Source organism: Columba livia, chromosome 21, assembly GCF_036013475.1.
Source record: "Columba livia isolate bColLiv1 breed racing homer chromosome 21, bColLiv1.pat.W.v2, whole genome shotgun sequence".
In the NCBI taxonomy this organism is placed as follows: domain Eukaryota; kingdom Metazoa; phylum Chordata; class Aves; order Columbiformes; family Columbidae; genus Columba; species Columba livia.
This window is the reverse complement of record NC_088622.1, coordinates 107870-127519: the sequence shown is the minus strand read 5'-3', so window position 1 is coordinate 127519 and position 19650 is coordinate 107870. Positions and strand designations below refer to the sequence as shown.

General features: G+C 45.0%; 1 protein-coding gene across 16 annotated transcripts in view; it reads left to right on the top strand.

Annotated features, from left to right (window-relative positions):
- The window catches only part of SLC45A1 (solute carrier family 45 member 1), a 58884-nt gene that overhangs the window by 11969 nt on the left and 27265 nt on the right, over nucleotides 1-19650 (top strand). For 9 of the 16 annotated variants that reach the window (XR_010467463.1, XR_010467469.1, XR_010467468.1 and 6 more), the window contains exons 1-2: nucleotides 264-1325; nucleotides 15314-15461. The exons of 1 other annotated variant lie outside the window; for it this stretch is intronic. Coding sequence is in view for 4 of the 15 variants with exons in the window: in XM_065037755.1 (XP_064893827.1) it covers nucleotides 1166-1325; nucleotides 15314-15461 (308 nt within the window). In the remaining 11 variants the exon portion in view is untranslated. Of the gene's footprint in view, nucleotides 1-263; nucleotides 1326-15313; nucleotides 15462-19650 lie in introns of those variants that run through there. 6 more of the 16 variants (XM_065037762.1, XM_065037756.1, XM_065037755.1 and 3 more) reach the window with 5 other exon arrangements.

Below are 19650 nucleotides of genomic sequence, written 5' to 3'. Positions count from 1 at the left end.
TGGAGCCAGGAGGATCACTTGGAGTGTAGTGGGTGGTGTTGGCCTTTATGGTTCAAAGGGATGAGGCATTGCACAAAGAAAACTCGATAACCAGGTAAGAGCTTTCCTTACAGAGAAAGAGCTAATCTGTAGGGCTGTTGTTTTGCATGCTGCTTTAAGGAACTTGGTATTGGCAACTCTCTTAAGCAAGACACAGAATTAGATGGATACTTTTCATTTTTTTTTTTCCTCTCTCCAGAATATCTACTGCTTTGTTGCTACCAGCAATGGAAAGGCTGCCTCTCTCTGTGCATAGTGCAATGACTGCTGCTGTGCATCACGGTGCTGTTAAGAAGTCAGAGCAGTTATTTGCATTGGGCTCAGCACACAACCTCTGGAGTTGTTGCAGCAGCAGCGCAAGTTTGCTTTGCAGCTTCCTCTTGATGTGACGTATGTGTTAACTACAGAAATGTTGTCCTAACCTCATGGCCTCGTTTGTAGTTAGCCTTTCGTAGAACCAGTAAGGCGATTTCCATCACTCTAGCCTCTGCTTGCCTAACACAGATGTTTCTTAAGCAATACCAAAATATGTCCGGCGCTTGCCATGTGTAAATTTACGTGTGTATTAATCAGAGGAAAAGGCAAAAACCCTTTGTGCTGATTCTTCTGCTTGGAATGCTGAGAGGGAAAGCTGGAATGCTTACTGGGCCACGAGTGGTGCTGGGGCCAAATAATTTCTGCTTCTTTCTGACCAAAGAGACTAAGGGAATGGAGATGTTTTCTGTTTTGTTGAAAGCTGGCAAGGCAAGGTGTACTTTTAATCTCTGCTTCCTCCAACCCTTTCTAGAATGTGCTCATGCCTATCAAGGACCAGTAGGGTAAAGGCCCTGAGTTGATCTTGATGATGCTGAAACCGTGTCAGGCTTACTATCTGCATCCTGAAGGATAAGAAAATGGAAGTCCCCGAAGCTGCTAGTAAGGAAGAGGAATAGATTTATGCAAATGCAAAGCAAAAACTGGAGATGATCTGTCTTCAGTGGTGGAGAGCCTGAAGTTCTCAGGGGCTCTTTTCTCTGAGGTGGGAGGTGATGCATATAGCCTGGTGTGTACTGATTGGAGGGGGAATTAATTGCTCCGCTGTTTGCCCTTCTCCTTGTTATTCTGTTCCCACAGCCCTGTCACAAACATGGCACATCAGGGCTGTGCAGAAGCTGCAGCTTCAGTCGTGTGGCTCGGAGTGTATTGGGAACCCCTTACACATCAGCCGGATGTCACTGCCTGTCTGCAAGGGCCGTGTGTGCAGCTAGCGAAGGCACTTCATTCAGCACTGCAAGAAACTGTTCGATGTGGGTCTGAGATTTTTGCCTATTAATATATATTCTTTTTTCATTTAAGCTTATTTACCATTCTGATTTTACTGTATAAACTGTAGAGGCTAGTGAAGCATTAACCCAGGCCTGCTGTCCAAATACACACAAATTCCCAGCTGCATAGACAGCAGCAGATTCTTTTTCTTAGTTGAACATGCTCATTCCTTTTCTTTCCACCTCACATTTAAGATACCTGGGCCTATGTTGCTGAGAAGGTAACTGGAGCTGGCAGGTTAAACAGTGCAGCTTTCCTTGTATCCTGGCCTTGCCAGCTTTCAAGTACTTAGCCTTTAAGTAAATATGTGTTTGTGCTAGAATATGGCAAATACTAAGGTGCTTTCTGCCAGGATTCTTGTATGAAAACTGTTTGCAATTTTGAGTTAAATTTGTTTGTAATTAGAAGTAAAAATCTCTTGATGTTTTGTGTGGAAAAGGAAAGTGAAGCATTCATGGGACAGAGAAGGCTTTTCTGGTTTTGTCAGAGTAACCATGACCTGGAGCAGCAAAAGGGTGATTCCCCACTTCAACGGATCCAATGCAGAAATGCATATGTTTTAGTGAATAGATATATGTAAACAGAGGAGCACAGGTCACGAAGCACGAGTTGGTTGGGGCACACTGGAATGAGTCACTGATGGGATGTAGTAGGGAGGTAGCAAGCATCACAGATGTGCTCATACTATGTGCCCAATTTGGAAAACGTTGGCTTGCAGTAGAAGAACATGAGGAGGAGGGTTACACAAAGCCCTAGGAGATGCCAAGTCTCTTTTGTTCATGACTCACCAAGGCAGCGGCAGCTTGTACTTGCTGCTCCCTGCTAATGCAGGGGTTATTCCTGCGTGTTCAAAGAATATTGGAGGTTACTAGTTCAGAATTTTTGCACATTACATCATTTTGTTGCAATGACTGACTCATCGGTCAGTGTATTTAGCAAGTAAGCAGTGGTAGGCGAGGGAACTCTAACAGGGTATACCTGCATTGGCTCAGCTGACAGTACAGTTTGCTCCCTGTTCTAATTCTTGGTAACATTTATCTCTTTTTCCCGGAGGCAGAGGTAGCACAGCAGTACCTGTAGGCAATCCATGAGTCTTAAACAGAAACCCAGTTGGCGTGGGGGGATTTATTTTGTGGGTTAAAAAGAAAAAATCTATGATTTTCTGAAATCTCATTTTGCATGGCTTTGTGTACAGGAAGCAGATTTGTTTTAATTTTAAAGCTTGCCTGTGGTGATACTACCAGTGCTTGAATTTGCTGATGCAAGGTGGCAGATCTCAAATGGTCCAAGACTCAGGACAGACGTCTTCCATACACCATGATGTGTTAAATCACAAGGAATATTCGCTGTTCTGAGGCAAAAAGAAACTGCCTTACTTTTACTTTCACCAGATCATAATGGAGTTTGATCTCAGCACATGAAAATATTCCACATGGAAGACATTATAATATAATATTTCTAAAAGGGCTTATGCTAATCAGGTGGAATACATTTAACTTGCGTGGTCTTTTTGGTCAGGAGGGGTGGGCTTTGCTGTTTGTGAAGCCCACTGAAGTTACTCTCTGATTTTCCAGATGTGGCAGACGTGTTATGAACGTGTGTTCCAGACATGCCTGTAGAGCTGTGCTGAACCTCCGTGGTGGTCCTGTCCTCTGCCTCTGCTCAGTGATTGCACCCATTCGCCCGTCACCGAGCCGCTGCCATGGACACGCCTTCTGATGTCACTTTTGGTGTCACCATAAGGTTCTGGATGCTCTCAGCATCTTGCAGCACAAAGCTGCAATCTGGAAGGATTTGTGGAAAGACAGGGCAGAGAGAAGATGGCCAGTCTGGGGCATGTCTGTGTACTAGTGGAAAAATCAGGCGAGATAAGCTTCCTGCAGAAGGAATGCGGCATTAGAACAATTTCAGCATGGACTGAAGCAACTGATTTGGTTTGAATCGGTGCTACCAAGATTCTGTTAAGGAGCTGAAAGACCATGGGCCTTCTAGAGGGCTTATCTCCCCTTCTTGCCCCAGGACCCATTGTGGCTTTTGTTGTGTGTGCATTAGTTGAAGAAATCAAATTCACAGAACTCTGTAATTTGACTTGCAGTCCCTCAGTTTAGAAGGTAATTGAGAAAGCTGCATTCCCTGATTTTAGCTCTGGTCAGGCACAGGATCTTTGCCCTGACGTGGAGGGAAATGCTGTTACAACTGGAGCCCGAGGGCTGCTGATGCACGCGCGTTATGTGTCTCGCGCTCTGGAGTCGGGGGCGCAGGCTGCCCCCCCATGGGCCTTCCAGAAAATATCCTCTGGAAAAAAAAATAAACAGAAAAAAAAGCTTTGCCTTCTGATTTCTGTGGTGACACAGAAGACTTGATGGTTGAGTGAAGGACTTGAAATAGGTACTATTTCCTTATACTGCAGGAAAACTCTCTCGGTAGTAAGACTTTTGGCAAAATTAATAGTATTTTTTGAGGAAGGGACATGGAAGGCACTGCAGACAGTACAGAACGTTTGAATGCTAGCAGAAACAGGCACGCAAATCCTGCCTGCTTCCTGAGAACCATAATGAAATGAGAGACTACGAAGACTCCATGTTTACCTAAAACCTGTGGGCTGATTTTACAATGGGCTGTGAGAACACCGTGAAGTCTTCACTAAAACCTTCTCCAGAGGAACTGAAGTTTTCTCTGAGTCCAGTGTGGGTTTTCTTTGGTGTTTTTTTGGTTTGGTTCTGCCTCCCCGCTTCCTTTGTGACTTGTGTGAATACAGATGCAATGACCTTTATGGTTAAGGACACCAAATCTTTGCTTGCTAGTTTTTTAGTTTTTTCTTGTTCAAGTTTGTCAGGAACTGTGTAGAACAATAGAGAAGTGTGCTGTGATTACTTAGGATGTAGAGATTTCAGTGGGAATAGGCAAGCACAAACTGCCCTGAGAAAGGGAATAGTGCAGAGAAGCACCTCTGTTAATGCTCAGCAGAGATCAGATGCTGTGTCTGGATTAAGCAGCAGACTCTTCAAGATCCTGCTTCTGCGGTCATCAGGGTCAGGTACCTACTTAAAACAGAGTGTGTTCCGTCTACATGCTGGTGCGCACATTCCTTTTCTGGCCGTGGAAATGAAGCAGGGATGAAAAATGCCCAACTCTTACTTCAGTGTAGCATCAGCTTGTGGCTGGACCAAACGCACATTTAGACTTAGCCTAACCGTTACAGATTTTGCTTCATGCGTTTAAAGTCAGGCACCGTAGGCTTTTTAGGAAAAAATATATTAATACTTGTGAAAATGTTTTTGTGAATGTTTTGCATCTGTTCTTGCTTTCATTGCTGAGATGTCTGAGCATGAAGAGAGAATTCACTGTGAACTGTCATGACTGGGGGTGAGGGGGGTGGTGGTATTGTATAGCTGTGGCAATGGGGAACAATTGCTGGCCTTTTCAGTTGTTGTGTAGGGTCTGTTTTTAACGTGGGAATGCTGGAATCAGCTGCTTTCTCCTCAAAAGGACAATTGAGCTTTTGCTTCTGTCAGTCAAGTGATGACAAGGCTGGTGGAAAGGAGGAGTATAGGTGATTTCCTTTCAGCAAGTGTGGCCCAACAGATGAAGTTACTGTTGAGCTCCCACTCTGCTTGAAGAGTGGGACGAAAAACTACGAGCTTTGGTTTGGCTCATTCTGAGTTCGCTCCCAAAGTTGGTTAATGAGATGCTGTCCCAGCACCTTGGCTCCAGCCAGACGCAGCGCGCGGGAGCGGCACTGCTGCTGCCAGGGCGCCGTTTTTGATGAACAAAGATTTCTTGCCTAAAAGGAAGAAAAAGCATAACCTAAACATGAAACATTTTCTTAGCAATTTTGCATTATGCTTTTGTGACAAGTGCAGGAAGTGCCTGAGGGGTAGACAAGGCTTCTCCTGGACCTTCCTGTTTGCGCTTCCTGTGGTCAACTTAAAATACATTGCTAAATGATGTTTAGGAAGTTTTTGCAGAGGCAAGGTTAGCAAGAGTAGACTTTGAACTTCACATAGATAGTTGAGAATCAATCTCTACATTTCCATGTTCTTGCTGCCTCAGTGAAACTCCCGGTTACTTTGTGTGAAGGGCGGATTTCATTGTACAGAGTGAACTGATAACCATTATTAGGGGGCAAAGCCTAAAAACTTTAATCTAAGGCTGTAGTTGGATACGCAGGAGCTGTACTCTGTAAACTGAATTAAACAGGCATCACCCCCTGCCTCCTCCGCATTAGAGTTAGCGTGGCACGGCTCTGAACTGGCGGCTTGGAGAACTGCTTGAGCTGTCGGACCTGCGCATGTAGAAGAAAACCAGGGACACGGTGGAATTTATGTTGCAGTGTACTGCTTGTATTCCTGTGCCGTTCTTTCCCTGGTGTTTCTGCAGATGCTCTGAGGTGGCACGTCAGACTTGTATGGGTGCAGAGCTTGCATGGTTCCTCAGGCAGAGGCGTGGTGGACAGGCCCCTCTGGCCCCGTGTGAGCTGCAGCGTCGCCCGGGCGCCCCGTCCGAGCGGGCCTCGGTCTCTAGCACCGCGCAGTGGCGCAGGACTCCGCCTGTCAGCGCGGCCCGCGCGCCCTCCTGCTCGCTGCCTGGGAGCCTGACGCTTCGGGCTGTCGGTTGCTGCAGAACCACAGATGCTAAGAGAGAGCTCTTCTGGAATCCGCTTCGTGTCTGAGCAGCTGATCGACAAGGTGGTTGGTATTTTCTATGTCACAACTTGCACTCCAACTCACATTTCTTGCTTTCAGTTCACCTTATGCTGCAAACGTGCCTGTGGGGGTATGAAGTGACATTTCAAAGGCATCACTAATCTCTCATATAGAGCTGTAACTGAAGCACCTGCTTTTTAAAACAGTTGTTTTCTGGCAATTCATGCCAAAAAAGGTAACCAGACTTGGCTACCTGATCTTGTTAAACCCCAGGGTGGTGTAGTATGAACGTAGATCCTGCAAACATCAGAATTTAGAGCACTACATTTTTCCTCTGTGGTTTCCAATGGCCCCTTGATGGTTTCTGACCAACGGATAAATCTTCCCCTTCCTGCCAATATGAAGTAATCCCCATATGAAAACTACTCAAGAGTCAGTTCTATAGTGATGCCCGTGTCCATCTGACCTCTTCTGGGAATCCATGCATAATAAAATTAACTTCTCAGCACATGGCATAGCCGTGACTGAGGAACATCCTTTCATTTCCAGATTCCATCTACATACTATCATGAACAGCTTACTATAAAGAACAAGCATTAAGGCTGAACAGGAGTAAAGCTCTAGGAAAGATTAAGTTTACTTTTAGCTCGCTTAGAGTGTGCATTGCAGAAAATGGCTATATCATATGTCTGTGAGTTACATACCACTGGGATCTACAGCAGTACTTAGCATCCAGAAATAAGTTTAACACTGATATGGCTTTATTAGTACTTAGCTACGTTCTTGAGGGGAAAACACCACCACCAAAAGACCCCACAAACAACAATACAAACAAATAAAAGAAAGAAACAAAAAACAAACCAAGCTCCTAAGGCACCCGAAAGACTTTTACAGATATAGATAGTGTTTTAAAAATATTTGCCATGTTCATTCCTAGGTGTGAACAAATGGCAGATAGTGTTCATCCTTGTAATCAATAATTTTGAGTGCTTGTGCTTATGCTTATGACAGTGTGGGGTTTTTATTTACTCTCATAACATCGGGAAACTGTTATTTGCATTTGATTGCATGGTAATAAGCTGCTGGAAGTATGCTCATAATGTATGTGTACAAGTAAATAGGGCCAGTGACACAGCACCCGCGTTTGTCCTCGGTACCCTGAGCCTCACCTCCCTCCTTGCTATAGTGTCTGACAACCCCCTGACAACAGACCTTGTGTCACAAAGCAGTCAGTCCTAGAAATAGTTTTGGTCTTGTGGGAATCGTGCCAGAAGACTGTAAGGTCCACATAGATGGTCTGGAACTCGAGTCACTTCCGAGTTCTCTGACTCACCCCTAGAGATGAGCAATGTAATGACTTTTAAATAATTGCTCCTGAATCATCTGGAGGGCTGGAAAGGAAGATGCGTGGCACTTGTTTTTTGCCAACACTCTTCTCCGATTGTTACAGGGCATTAGTGAATCATAATCAAGGGAAGGGAGCACTTACATGAACATCTGCAGAAGCACTGGGACCTCACGGAGAGCAGCACAAAACATGGAATTTCTTTGCTTTCTTTTTCTTGTTAGAATTTTTGAATTTGTGTTACCTTTTCACGTCAGTATTTCTTTCCTTGAATCATTGGCCTGTTATTAATGTCTTGATGATGACACTTCTGTCCATTATTTTACTTTTTCTTCTTTTGCATAGCTTTGAGCACGTACACTTTATCACACCTCAAGAGCAGTGTTCTCAGCACAACAGAACCTAGGCTACGCACCTGTGCTGTGTTGAATTTGGCTTTGGGTCACCGCCTGAAATGCTATGCTGAGTGTTACAAGGAGGCAGAAGCGCCCCCTACACTGTGTTCTAATGCGGACCGCACCGTGAGATGGGCATGAGATCTCTCTGCTTCACAGAGGTGGGGTTCCTTCAGGTTCTTTGACAGAATACATTTGATGCTTGTTCATTGCTGCTGCATGCTCTCAGATTTCCCTTCTGAGAAGGTTCAAAACATGAGGGACAGTGTCGTAATGGAGCATAGCTCATTTCTGTTGCTGAGGCTTTTCTTACTAACTTTTGCCTGCTCGTTTGCATGAGAGCACGAGGCATTACCATTTCCTCCATAGACCTCTGGCCGCTCGGACCATCAGAAACAGCGCGGTCAAAGTTTCATCAGAGCAGGACTCATTCATGTCTTGTCCGGATATTCCAGGTTTTCTTCATGAGCTCAGAGCACGTTCGCAACTAGCTGAAAATTACATTATGTTTACCTGGCCCATGCATATTCCTCTTGAGAAGAATAGCTTGATTACTATTGTGAATAGGTTTTCATTGGCTAAACTCAGTGGTTTTTTTCCTCGTGTTAATTGAGAGAGGAAGAATATACGTACAGGTTAAGAAAATTTTTGGCTGCTTTTAAGGGATTAGGTGGCCAAGCAGCTCTCCAAGGGAATTCATACATCATCGACTGAGAGCAAAACTGCAGGTTGTCTATTCATAACAAGGCAAGAATAACAGTCTTATTCCTGTTAAGTGGTTGTTCTTATTTTACATACGTACTGGCAAGTGCAGCTTCTGAAGGACTCTGAATTGGAGTAAGGTCTTCACCGTTTTGAGCAGAGAGGAGCCTTGTGTCGCAGGAAGCTCTGTCTGCTATAGCTCTTGCTTTCCTGTGTGGCCTTCAAGGGTAGTCTCAAGAGATTAATCTTTCTCCATTAACCAGTCTTGGTAAATAAATCCTAGCAACATTCCTCTTTCAGGATCTTGACAGAATACTCTCAGACTTCTAGTGTTTCTTCTAGAATACGAAACCAGACTGGAAGAATTGCTGGAGTTTTAATTTACTACCTGGTGTCTGTCTCCCGGAGGAAGAGGAAAAAAGCTGGAAAGCAGTGGTCTCCCACTGCGAGTCTTGGCTTGAGGTGAATAGAGGAATGACAGCATCTCTGGCCGCAGTGCGGGTCTGACCTCTCGCTTCCTGTGGAGTTGTGAAATAACAGAGTCAACATTTAGCTGAATGTGGCAGCCTGAGACAATTGGCCCTATTGTAGAAGGAGTTCCAGTCCCTTCTCTCTCAGCATAAATTCTCTTCGCTGGCACTGCTAATAGAGCTGCAGTGAAGAAAGCCGGGCCTTTCATGGGGCAGGGCCCAATGTGAGCAGAAATTCAAGTGGTGTGTGGTTTGGTTGCGGGAAGTGCCCTGGATGCGGCGGGGCTGCTGAGGATCGCCCGCGGTCACTGCCCTTGCGAAAGTATTGTCTTTGTAGCACAGGAAATTGATTTGCAGTGCCGAAGTCTTCAGAGCCCTGCGTGCGTGCTGGTGGGCATGGGTGGAGTGGGCATCATTTCTTTACCAGTATGGGGTGGAATTGCTGAGATGTGTTCCTTGGAGCAAGGGGAGTCATTCTTCAGACTCGCTTCCTTGATTACATAGCGCTGCTGTGACTGCGTTGATAGTGGAGTCAGGCTTCTCAGCAGGAATAAAACCACAAGTTCTAAAATGCTATCAATTTACCTGAACTTATTGTTCATCCAGCTCATGTGTAAATAGTCTGTTCCCTTGTCCCAGGCTCACCAGTGCATACCAGCCTTCAACTGTGCTACAGACAGTCCTTGCTTTGGGTGATCCTGAAGATTCATTACTTCTGTCGTGGATGCAGAATCAGAATATTTCAGGGAAAATGTCAAAAAACAAAGAAGTAGGCGGTCCCCGGGGAGCTGAGCGCCGAGCGCTTTGCCGCGCTGCGAGGTGTCGCAGCGTGCTGCGGGACCAGCGTGGCCGCGCTGCGAGGCAAACCCAGCGCTGCCGGTCACAGCTTTTCAAGCTTGTTCTGCTGATATACTTCCTGCTTTAGTCTTTCATCTCCAAAATGTTATTTTAACTTCTGGAAATTTAATGGAAGGCTGTGCAGATTGATGGCTTACAAACTATTGTTAAGTTCTTTCCCTCTTGGGAATGTTTCTGGTGTCCTGTTGGCAAGCAAAGCACAGCTCTTTTTCCCAGAAGCAAAATTTATCATTCTTCCCGCCTGTGTAAATTCACTCCGTCCTCCTGCAGTTCATGCAGCTGCAAGTTTCCAGACTTGAAATAAAACACTAGCATTCCTTTGTTTAGACCTGCCTCAAGTAAGAGAGTTTTAAAGCTGGTATTTTTAAGAATACTTTTCTGCCTCTCGAAGTAAAGATAAAGGAAGACACTTAGTCTTGAAATGGAGAAATAATTTTGCAGTAACTTTGCTAATTATTGATTAATTTATCTGCTTAGTTTCAGAATAGGTCTCTTAGGACTAATTAAAATGTCCCTGTAAAATGTTTTATTGTAACATCCTGACAGTAAGTCCTGCTTCTCTTACACTACAGTATTTGAGACAATTTGGTTTGAAATGGCATTTGTCTGATACATTTACTTTCTGGCTCTTATTATAAAATATAACTCCATGTTGGTATAGCTTTTGCATTACGCAGTGTATTCTTATTTTGGGGATCTGGAAATCTAGAGGGTTTTTAGTTGTTGTGTTGTGTTTTTGTTTGGGTCCCCCACCACCCTCGAGTGTGCTGACACAGTTTCAGTAATTTATCCATTAGATATTACACAAATGGGAAGAGGGAGAAGCGTTGAGACACTCTGTAAACTTTGAGCAACATGGTAGAAATCAAAGAGAACCTGTTATCCAACTTGTGAAAGCATGGATCGCGTGGATGGGGCTGCAGAGAGGATTCACTGCCGCTGGGTGTGCCCGTGTCCGGGGCGCCCGCGGGCTCGCCGGGCTGTGCGTGTGCAGCGGGCATCAGTGCGAGAACCCACCGTTTTTGTGAAAATTACCCATGAATCTGTGCTGTTAGCAGTTCAGTGGTAAGTTTACTTTCAATATATTCTGCTCATAACAGTGTCAGTGACTTGGAGCTGTATTTGGTGGTTTCCTAATTTTGGAAGTAGAAAAACAATATGAATTTTTGAGATTAGTTTAACATGCCCCCAAAACCAGAACCTTCCGCACAAAACCAGAAAAACCAAACACTTTAGGATGAAACATTAATGTTAAGACCTTAGCATGAACATACATAAAGTTAGCACATTTGAGGATGTCTAAGAAACATAGCAGCAGCAAAAGCTGGATAGCTTCTTATGAGCAGTTAGTCTTAAGAAATTTATCAGGTGCTAGCCTTTCCCTTACAGTTTTTTCCTGTCTTGGAAGAGGAGAAGGGGGAGGTGGGGGGACACATGGGGCTATCTGTTTGTATGTCTTATTAGCAGGTTCTTGTTATTCTTCAGGAAAACACAGTAATACACACTCTACCAATTGGTTTTAAATTGACATAGGGCTTCCAGAGCAGGACAAAAATATACACATGTAGTCTGGATTCAGTCCAAAGCATCTTTACCTCTGAACTGGTTTAGGCTAGAGAGACAGGATGTTCCAGGGAGCAAAAAAGCATGTGATTAAAGAGCATGAACAAACACGGAGTGTATTATTAACGAAACATCAGACTGCATTTCAGGTTGGGTTTTCTGGCTGGTCACTATGGAGTTGACTCAAAAAGTTAACAGAGACACAAAGGTCCAGTCTGTTCTAACAGAACTAATAATCACAAAGGACTCCCTGAAGCCTTCTTCCCATATGGCAGTGTTAAAAAGCTGTTCGCACTGGTCCTGACAGTGGTACAAGTACACCACAGTGAGACTCTGCTTGGAAGTGTGTGCTGAATGTTTCGGCATCTGCCATGGAGGGTTTTACCTTGATTCACTGTTCTGTGAGCGTCTAGCAATCAGGCTCCCTGATCTCCAGGGTCCTCATGCTGCTGACAATGTCTTTCATTTCTCCCTCAGGTTCTGACTCACAGGTCTGTCAGTGTCATTCCATCTGTCCAACCCTGTGGCCCCTTGCCTTTCCAGGATGTGGCTGATTCCTCCACATCCTGATCAGCGGCTGTGGAGGCCCTGATCCCCACGGGCAGGCCTGGCTCACTCTGCCTTGTGGTGAAGACGCGTGTAGCAGAGGCACGAGGTGAAGGGTGTAGGGTGTCTGGAGACTTGTGGGGCACTTCTCAAGCAGCTGATGGGAAATTTTCATCATAAGATGGAAGTGCCTTGGCTGGTCACATGCAAGGATGAGAGTTGAAAAAAATGGAACCTTTTTTTCAGTAGTTGATAGTATTAGGAGATTCTTCTTCTGGGAATTTGCATGTCTTTGGCCCCAGAAAGCCTGAAGAGGCCCACAAACCTGTACCATGGAAAAGTTCCTTCAGGAAATTCAGTGAAAAAGCATCAGAACCGCTGTGTCCCATCCTGTGCACATGCATGCCCTTTTCCTGGGTGGCTGCATTTCTGCTCTCCTCCTCCATGAGCACAGGGCTGAGGTGCCAGCGCGCGTGCGGTGATCCTGGTGGTGGTTTTCAGAAACGGCCTTCTGCTCTCTGCACAGCGTGTGTGGGTATCGGGAACAGATGTGTCAGGCCCATTTGCATTTATTTTTCACAGAAAGTCATTTTATTACAAATGGACTTGCGTATCCTGGGTTTTTCTTTTCAGGGCTTCACAAATTCTATCAGTTTTTCCATTTGTACTGAACACTTTTAGCCAGAGAGAGCTCTAGCTGTAATTTAAGTCCTCCTCACTGTTGCAGGCTCATCATATTTAACATGCATTTTAGCCAGGAGGGGAAGGAGCATTTGGTGCGGTGGAAGCAGTGGGTGTTTGATCGCTGAGAGGCAATGTGCTGCTGTTGAAGGTGACAGCTTTTCTAGTAGTGCCAAAAGCATCTCCTCCCTTGTAGACACGCCAGCTGCCTTCCCTTCCCGCCTGGTGCCCGCTGTTAGTCAGCAGATGCACTCCACTCCTCCGCATCCAAAGTAGAAGACGTTTTTGCTAGCACTTCCTCACCCTTCTGTGTGATTGTTGAAACTGAGCTTTCCTGGGGCGCTCTGGGCATGGGGTTGCTGTGGGTGCAGGAGAGGTGCTGTGAGCAGCAGGTCCGGGAGCTGCTCAAGGGGCGCCTGCCCGGAGCGTGGGCTGCAAGCGCGAGGCACGGGCGGCAGAACCCGCGCGGGGTGGCTGTGCCGTGGTGCTGGAGGTGGCAGAACCCGCGCGGGGCGGCCGTGTTGGAGGCACCGGAGCCGGCCGCGGGTCAGCTGGCGGGGGCCGCAGCCCCAAGTGAAAGCCTACAGCTTGCCAGCCAGCTCCAAAAGTGAATATTTGCATTTCATCAGTGCCTCATATTGTCTCTCCAAGCAATGGTATGCAATTGCAGGTAATTGGTAGTGCTTCGGTTTCCTGTGGCTTTCCGCCTGTTTATTTGTGTTGGGTCATCTCAGCTGCTTTATAAACATGGAAATGTGCTTGAAATCTGATGAGCTTGCAATGCGAAAGAAAACCTAAAATGCCACTAGATCTCAAGTGCCAGAACTGTGTGGCTTTCTACCAGGCTTCTGTTCAGGTTTGTGTGTAATGGTGAAATTAAAACTTGGTGCTTTTTTTGGTCCAAGTCAGATAAATCATTCCTAGCTACTGTAAACAATTAAAAGACCAAATTATATTTCACTGCTTGTATTCTTCCAAAAAGATAAATACGTGGGAATCCTGTAGCAGTGGACTGGGAGCTGTGGTACCTGCCAAGTTAGCTGGCCTAGAAATCGCTTCATGTATCCTTGGTATAAAAACGCACTGAAATTTCGCAACAAAATGGCGAGCATAAGGTACCGTGACCTGTTTACTAACCCTGGGACAAGATAAAATTTGAACTGGTGACAGGTATCAGAGTATTTGCCTAAGCAAACACGGTAAAAGTTGTGTTAAGCCTTTTGGAATGTTCAGTAAGCCACTTCTGCTTGATTTGCATGATAACATCTCAAAGGATGGAATAGAAACACTTTTCATATGTAAAGTAACAATCATCAAGTTCTTCCAGAATGTTCTATCTTTATACTGAAATGTTCTGCAGATTTTGCTGTGTTAGGTGGGGTAAAAGGGTAATCTTTACCACCTTAAGTGCAGTTTTCTGATTACATCCCAAATACATTAAGCTACAGTGCGCTTCCTTAATCCAAACATTTTGAAGGTCGAGTTGCTTTTACTTGGAATCTGTCACTATTGCTGTCGCAGCTTTTTATTTACTAGCAGAGAAGTTCTAGTTGGAGACCGTAAATCACAGGTTTCTGTCTCTTCAGTTCTTCTTGCAAGACCTCCCAAGTTCTTTGTGACTCCTAGAAGTAATCCTGTTTTTTCATGAACAGTTTTCCATGGTGCAGGCTTAGAGGTACTTTAGCTATTTCCTGGCTATTGTATCCAAAGACATGAGAGATTCTTTTGTCCTGGTACCCTGCTGCACCGGTGCTGAACCTGGCGTTACAGCCCAGCATCCTCCCGGCCCTGTGTTCGCCCAGGAGCAGAGCTCTGCTGGTGGGCACACTCATTTTATTGAGACCGTCGGTGCCTGTGGCTTCCTGGGGAGCTGAGCGGCTTGGCGAGAGTGTGGCGGCCGGTCGGCTAGGTTGTGCCCAGGTGGCAGCTACTTGCTTTGGGAATGCCCCCCCTAATTCTGCAAAAAGGGTGTCCCTTCTCCCGCTTGTCTTATTCGTACTTTGAGAGATGAGCTTTCTCCCTGACCTATGGAGCTTATGTTGTGCAAGTCATTGAAAAATACGTCAGTGTTGGCAGTTAGATCCTCAGACATCTCTTTTAGGGCTCTGGGGTGCTGATTCACTGATATCTCACCTTTGGTAATATTTAAATATCAGTCCGAGTTGTTGGTTTTAAGAGAGATTATATGATATGCATTGTCTTGCAGTCCAGAGCAGAAATAACTATGAGAAATATCTACCTTTTCTGTGTTGATTTGACAGATTTTACCCTACAAATGTAGTATGGACAATCTGATGATTACAGATGTTTTAATAGATTGTTACATTTGTTTTTTTCCTAGCGTATGTAAACACTTCTGTTTGACTTCTGGTTGTCTTTGTCTGCTGGGAGGTGGGTTTTTGGGGGGGTGTTTGTGTGTTTTTTGATGTTGCTGTTTGGGTTTTTTGTTGTTGCCCCCCACCCTCACTGCCTCTTGCTTCTGTTACCGGTTTCCCAAACTGGTTATGTATAGTTGCTGCTATTTTTAGCTCCTTTCTGGCTTCCATTAATCTTGTATTTCCAAAATTGTCAATATCACATCTGGGACAAGTGTTTTCTGATTAAATTCAGCTCTTTTGATCTGCCCTGATTTAAAGAATCTGACCAAGAAAATATGCATTTTAAATATAAGTTCTGATTGCTAGAGATGCACCTTTTCCTGCCACAGGTGCAGTTAACAGCCCAAGGTTTGGCTACAAACCTCCTTTGTTTCTTGTTTTTCAGGTCAAAGTAGCATCCAGTCAGCCTTTGCATGGCATGAGGCAGAAACAGGATTTTCTAGCACGGCGAGTACTTGCAGGATCAACAGGCGGCTGATTTCTGATGACCAAGAATCTGAGAGACACTGCATCCTAAATAGAAGCAAAAGGGGGTCAGTAATCACTGAGTAAATTCTCTTTCACCTTTACTGGTTTTATAGGTGGCTTCAGGGAGGAATTTGGGAAAGGCGCATTATTCAATGGCTTAACGTGAGCTCTCATGATGATTGCAAGGAGCACTACCAGTGGATGTTCACAAATCGAGTTTTGAAGGAGCTATTTAAAATGATAATATGGGTAGGAATTTAATGATGGTGTTCATGAGAAGACCTTACATAGGGATCACATAGCAGAGCGCATGTATCCCTTCAGGACTCACTGTCTGTGACTGCCATTGTAAACTCTTCTCTCCCATCACTTCACTAGATGTAGACTTTTCAAGCCTCTTTTGGCTTCTTTTGCTTCCACAGCTGAACACAGACCAGCAGTGTCTCTTTTGTGATTTTATAGTTTTCTAGAAAGCAATTGCGTCAAATGCATTTATTCAGAGCCAGGCCCTTACTACACAATAGCCAATCTATTATAAATGCAGATTTTTCTGGTAACTGCATGTTCTTTGATTTCTTTGAATGCTATGATACAAACAGTTCTTGTGATCTAGGTGCCTGCAACACAGCAAAGAGTTGCTTCTGCAGCAGAAGTAATTACTTCTCATTAAATCTAAAAAATAAGTTACAAAGTCCATCAAGTTGTACCTACCTACAGGTCGCGTTTGTTGCAACCGAAGCCCTCAGTGTGACGGTCTGTTGATGCACAAGAGTCGCACCCACAGGCCCACAGTCAGTCCCACTCTGCTCCACGGTGATCAGTAAGTGCCACTTCAGTGCCATCTTTTCCACTTACCTCTTGGCTAAAGGAAATAAATAGTATGATGTTCAGTGACACAGCAAATGTTTCAAAATCCTCATCAACGAGGAGATCACCCTGTTACCTAAATTAGACATGTTATGGAATTTCAGAAATGCAAAAATAAATGTGTGATCTAGGTTTGAATTGGCTGATACAATTTTGGGATTAAACCATGTAGAGGCCTCCTATGACACTGGCTTTTGACCAGAGTTTTATGGCCTTTTATTTGTGTGGTGCCTGTTCTATCCCTCAAACACTACTGCAAGGAGCAGATCAAGAGAGCAGATACAACTGGACAATGCCCTTGGTTTGCTGTAGAAGAATCATTTACCTTTGCATTGCTTGCTTGCCTCCTGTCTTCTGATTTACTGTGACCTGCAAGGGAACATTCCTCTACCACAGCCAAGGCATTCAGGCGGAGCTAATTGGGCAATTAAAATATCAGGTGGTGGAAGTAAAAATCTCATCCACACAGCAGGTGGATTTAGCAATCTGACTCCTTTTAGCTTATGACTTACTATTATGTAACATGTGTTGCTACATAGGTGCATGCTCTCTGCAAACAAACAAACAAACAAGTGGAAAGCAGCTGTTCTGCCACATGCTCTAGCTGACCTGGCGTTCATGACTTCTGTCAACTGATGTAGAAGAAGGTGACAGTGGGGGTTTCTGAGGATGAACTGTGAATGTGGACAGTCCATTTCATGGAACTTTCCTTCCCAACAATTCCTTTATTGCAAGTCTCCTATCAGGACACTCTTATTTTCTTGCTTGATGGGAGAGGAAAAAAAACAAACAAACCCAAAAGTAGAGATGGCAAACTAACAGCAAGCCTATTCTTATTCGACCAGGCAGGAGATTAATTAGATTATTTTGAGGTCTGACCTCCAATTTTGTATCTAAAAGTCATGGCTCTTGTTGGAGAGGTCAATTAATATAACAGTGTATCAGGCTCAACACAGAAAAGCCATCCAAACAGTGTACAGGGAACCTTTGTGTATTGTGCATTTGCCCTAGCAGATAGTTAATCTGGGTTACTGTTTGCTACCTGTTCCATTTGTCTTGCTCAAGAGCATTAGCAAATGTTTATTAGACAGAATGTTCTGTTCCTCTCCTCTCCATTTTTTCCCCACCTCTCTTCTAAGGAAACGCCAGCTGACCGCAGAGCTGCGCTCCCGTCAGAGGGGTTTCTTTGCTGCTGATGGGGGAGTAGAAAGCATCTTGAGAATGATCTGCCAAACAGGGAAAGGGCCTTTAACTCAAGGGTGAGAAATCAGAAGAAAGAAGATATTTAGAGCACTTTGACTTACGTAAAAAAACTCAACAAATTGAATATCAGGGTGAATAGTTTACTTAGACCAGCAGAAGCAAAAAGCTGGCTTGTGAACAGCAGCAACAAAGTGTCCACTGCTACCTCCTGTTGGAAACAGGACTGTTATCTGATCTAGTGTTGTAGCTTTGGTGTTTTAGGCAGACAGAGAGCCTGAAAGAGACTGCCAGGCTCCAAAGAGTGGCACAGGAGTGTCCTTGTTCTTTTACTTCACCTCTGCCCTTCTCTCTGCTTCAGTGGATGCGAGAGGCAGGGGAGGCTGTCAGAGCGGCCTTGGGGCCGTCCAGGAATAATCAAGCACCTCTCCATATCTGTTTACAACAAGCAGCCATACCGCACCCCAACATCTGTCAGTCTCCATCAGGTGACTGATTGTTTGGGATGGCATGTAGACATCCCTATAGTCTCTGCCTCACTGCTAGACACTTTCAGGCAGAAAGGGGATGACAGCCCCTGCCTCTCCTGTCTGACAGGCACTCGGTATGGATGGAAGAGACTAAATTAAAAACAGCAGGAGCAGACTTTCTGGTTTTTCTTGATAACTGGTATAAAGGAGAAAAGGGAGCAGTCTGTTCACTGCAATTAACATTGGATGCTATTGTAACTCATCCTGTAATGTGATGTAGATACAATCTCAGCAGAAAATTGAATGCTGCACTGAGTCAGAAATATGGAGCAATGATGGGTTTTGAAGAAAGTAATTAGCCCCAGGGACTCGGTGATTTCTCATTTCCCCTGTGGTAAACACAGGCAAGCAGGGCAGTATTTCCCATAAGCTTCCAAAGTCAATTTAAACAAGGTACAGAGCCAACTTATAAACCCAAGTTCTCATGAATGCTTAGCAAGTGGCAGGCACACCTCCCGTCTTCCTGCAGTGCCCACTACTCGAGCATCTTGCCGCGTGTCTTTGATCAGCTCCGAGTGCCCTGTTTCTGTGCAGGCACTGCCCAGCCAGCGCAGGCCCTGCTCGGGCAGTGGCTGGGGAGCACAGCCCGGTGCAGTGTCAGTTTGGTTCCCTTTGCCACCTCTTCCGCCAAGGGCTGTGCTGTGTGATGGCCCTGCCGGGGTCACATTTCCCAGCTTCCCTGCAGCCAGGTGCTGTGCCTGCCCTCTGCACAGTGCCTCACCCAGCCACCTTGTCCTGGTACAGCAGTGCCTGAGCTCTCCCTTGTGCTGCCCTGCACTTGGCCTTCACAAAAGCAGTGATTTGAGGTTTTCCAGAACTCACTAATCACATGAGTTCTGCTCTCCTTCTACAACAGAAGATCAGGAGTGTATTGAATCACAGGAATAAGACATCCAGTAGCCAATAAAACTTTGATCTTTCTAATGACAAGGCCTACTGGCCGGAAGCTGCAGCTTGCAATTAATATGAGAGGCAAGGAATCGAGCTGTTTGGATAACATAGCAGGGATGACAGCAATCTCTATTTATGCTCTATCTTTAAATGAAAGTAGAGTTTACTTCTAAAATACATGTAGCCCATGACGGCAAGTTCCTGCATCCAGGATTCTCGCTCCTGCTTTCCTGACATACTGCTTGTCACCTTTCTGTGGTTTGTCACATCCAGAAAAAAACCTGCAGGGTCTTTGGGGCATAATCACATCCTTGACTTTTATGAAACGTATAGTCCGCTTGAGGCATCACAGTGAAACAAAACATTGTACTTCAGTGAGTTTGCCACACTGCTTTGTGTTCCTGCACCTCTGTCCCTGAAGCTGCACCCAACAGTGACACAGCACCGGTATCCTGCATTGCAAATATCTTACATGCCTGCAGTTAACACTTGTGTTCAGCATTTGTCCAGAAGTGCGTGGTCAATGTAGCCTAGCATGCGTGTTACCTCAGAGGAGATTTTTTTCCTCAATCTGCTTTCATTTAGTCGACTGAAAAAGAGACGATGATAAAGCTCTTCTGAAATATAATTATGTCCGTGGTTCTGTATCTTAAAGTGTTGGTCGCAGGAGCTCGTTAGGAAGTAAACATAAAACTTGTCACTTGGACTCTAAACTGTGTGTTGGACCGCAGCCTTCGGATGCCGAGTGCCTTCTCAATCTTCTGGG